The 3,430-nt window shown below is 41.8% G+C and overlaps 1 protein-coding gene across 1 annotated transcript; it reads left to right on the plus strand.

Moving 5' to 3' along the window:
* Positions 1 to 846: 846 nt before the first annotated feature.
* On the plus strand, positions 847 to 1,930 carry LOC122644255 (transcription factor MYBC1-like). Its single transcript, XM_043837896.1, has one exon. It carries the CDS (start codon positions 982 to 984, stop codon positions 1,855 to 1,857), a length of 876 nt encoding a protein of 291 aa, XP_043693831.1. The 5' UTR covers positions 847 to 981; the 3' UTR covers positions 1,858 to 1,930.
* The last annotated feature ends 1,500 nt before the right edge of the window (positions 1,931 to 3,430 follow it).

Here is a 3,430-nt window from a genome sequence, read left to right on the forward strand (position 1 = left end):
ATTCATTTTACCCCCTTAAAAAAATTTTACAATCCTCACTCACCATTGATATCATCCAATTTCCTTCCTAATTGTCACATCCCCTCCATCCCAACAAGGAAATTTTCATAAACCATAACATTAACACTAAAGTCGTCAATTCCATATACCTGACCATTGAGACCAAGCAAGCTTACCAAAAAAACAAAAAAACCAAGCAAGCTTTTTTGTTACCTAATTTGTGATGTGAAGGCTTAATCAAAGAGCTTGATTTTGTTGATGATCCTTCCTATAAAGTGAATCACATGGTTGAATCATGATGGTTTTCATTCTCCCTTAAACCCAATAAGGAAAATCTTCACAAATCTTACTACCATATTTGTCAATTTTTACAGTCCTCACAATTGGCAGTTTGGCACCATCCAGTCTTTATTTCTAAATTTGTAATGTAAATGCATAAAACCAGAGTGAGAAACTATGAACCAGCTGACAAACCCTTTGATTTCGTTGATGAGAGATCCGATCCTACCCAGGAAAAAGTGCTATAATACCTTAATCATAACACTACTCCCTCAAACCCAACAAAGAATTTTTTACAAACTCCAATGCCGAATCTGTAATTCCACATTCACTCTCACTAATCACTATAAACACACACGAACAATCCCTTACAACCCCGAAAAGAATTGAAAAAAAATGAAAAGAAAGGAATCGGCGTGAACAGTTCCAAATATATAAGAATAAATCTGAAAAGAAAAGCTAAAAACAAGATCCACCTCGAACACCTCTCCTCCTCCTCTCCTCTCTCTCCCTCTCTCTCTCTCTCGGGCGTTTCTGCCCAGTCTCCATCTCTTCTCTCGCTTCTGCCCAGTCTCCTCCTTCCTCAAAAATAACAGCTGGAGCAACAGAAGCGGAAGAAGATCAAATAAAAGCCAAACTCAAGAATTCATGTTTACCCAATTCATATCGATGAACAGGTTATGAGATCCAAAGATTCAAATAATGAAAGAAGAAGAGCCCAATTGGTTCTCTAGATGGGAAGAAGAGCTTCCTTCCCCAGAGGAGCTTATGCCCCTCTCCCAGACCCTAATAACCCCTGACCTCGCTCTTGCCTTTGACATTCGAAACCCTGGCACGCCACATGCTGCTTCAACACCACCACCACCATTACCTCCTTCCTCTCAACCCCACTCTGCCGAGTTCGATTCGACTGAGTTAGGATCCGCAACTGGAGGAGACGAGCCAGCTCGGACCCTGAAGCGTCCTCGATTGGTATGGACACCTCAGCTCCACAAGAGATTCGTTGATGCAGTAGCCCATCTTGGGATCAAGAACGCTGTGCCCAAGACGATAATGCAGTTGATGAGTGTTGATGGGTTGACTCGGGAGAACGTAGCGAGTCACTTGCAGAAGTACAGGCTTTACCTCAAGCGGATGCAGGGGCTATCTGCTGGTAACGGTGGTGGTGGTGCAGCAGGATTGTCTCCCACTGACGCTGCAACGGATCACTTGTTTGCGAGCTCCCCGGTGCCAAGGCAGCTCTTGCATCCAGGGCCACCGGGGTCAGATCACTTCTTGCCGTACGTGCCGGTGGCGGCTCTTCAGCACCATCAGCAGCAGATGGCAGCGGCGGCATTGGCGGTGCAGCAGCAGCAGCAGTTTCATCAGAGGCAGATGGGGCATTTTGGGTCGCCGCCGGGAGGGCAATTCGATCACGGATTTTTTCCACGGCAGGCCCCAGGTGTGAATAGGATTGGAGCTGCAATGCCAGCGCAACCTCCGGCTTATGTAGAGGATTTGGAGTCTGCAACTGGTGGAGGAGTTGGTGGTGGAGGTGGGAGGAAGGTTCTTACTCTGTTTCCTACTGGGGATGATTGAAGACCTTTGGTAATTATTGCCTTTTCTTTGGGTTCCTTTTTGAGTATTGTGTTGAATTTGGAGAATTGGTTGGGAGGTGGAGGTTTTGGGGGTTTTGGGGGGGGGGGGGGGGTGTGTTGACGGGGGTGCTGCTAATTGGTTTTGTTTAAATTTAGGGTTCTCTTTTTCTTTTTCTTTTTTTTGATAGATCAATTTAGGTTTCTAGTTGTTGTTGTTGTTGTTGTTGGGTTATAGAGATAGATATCAGGATGCCATGGAAATCAAAATTCCCTCTTCAGATCCTATGAATTGGCTATGCTCTGCAGTTCTGCTTGGTTCAGATTCTAGGTGCCTTAAATTATTGCAGTGGGTGGGTAATGTCATTCCAGTGACTAGCATTCCCAGGTACCTTGTGTGTAGTTTCAATTTTATACACTTCATTTAATTTGGTATTGGTAGAGGAGAGGGATTTGACTCATGGTATTCTTTCCAGTTTTGTAAACTGTGGTGCCATTGTGTGACTAGGAGGCCTCTATATTATGGAGCCGGAGGTCAGAAAATTCTGATGTTATTAAAATGTCAGGTTCATTACAATGCCAGGAGAACATCAAATGTAATGTGAATTTCTAATTTTATCAGTTTATCAGTATCCTCATCATATGTCTTGTTTATAAATGCATATGTTCTTGCATGAATGATGAATAATGGCTTTCAGTTAATAAATCTGACTTGAAATTCTAGATGACTTTCTGATTAAGCATAGATTTAACTCTTTCTTCTGTTTTGCTTGAAGTGTGTCGTAATTTTCTGGGAATACTATTTTGAAATTAAGAGAACAAAATTATTACCAACAAAAAATATGTTGATTTGAGGGGAAATGTGGGATAGTATGAAAATTTGATCCATTCCTAAGCAAGGAAACTTCCATAGGGAAGATAAGGAAACTGTTGAAGAAAACTAAATGGTAAAGTTTACCCTCCACACAAGAAAGCTATCAATACCTCTAAAGTTTTTTTACAAGATAATAAGTAAACATTGGTAGTGTATCAGAATTAGTTGGTCATTGTTATGTGTCTGTATTTTGGCATAATAAAGCCTCCTGTGGCTGGACAGCGTTGTTTTCATTTGGGTGTGTAGCCAGTTGTCATAGGATTGTGGGAGTCCTTGCAACGGTTAGTAGACCAAGTTTTTAGGAAGTAGTTATCAAGTTCTAGTCTTTAGGGGAGTTGGGTGGGAAGAGTTACTCTGTAGGAGATATGTTTTACAAGGGGAGCTATTCTTTAGGAGTTAGTTATTGAATGATGGTAGGATTCTGTAAATCAGATGTTGGAATAAAGTAATGGTTATCTAACCTTTGAAATACAAACTTTAGCTTAGGAGGTCTGTAGCGAGAGCACCTGTTAGAGAACCAGAACCGAGAGATGGGAGAGAGGGAGGTGAGGAGAGGAGAACTGTCGAATATGACAGCCTCCCTCACAATGTTTGTATTTATAATAACAGATTACAATAAGAAGAGGAATTCCTAATCATAATAGGATTCCAAGTTACAATAGGAAAAGAATAGTGAAATAGAGCTAGGACTAGAAATAACAAC

Source organism: Telopea speciosissima, chromosome 10 (genome assembly GCF_018873765.1).
Source record: "Telopea speciosissima isolate NSW1024214 ecotype Mountain lineage chromosome 10, Tspe_v1, whole genome shotgun sequence".
NCBI lineage: Eukaryota > Viridiplantae > Streptophyta > Magnoliopsida > Proteales > Proteaceae > Telopea > Telopea speciosissima.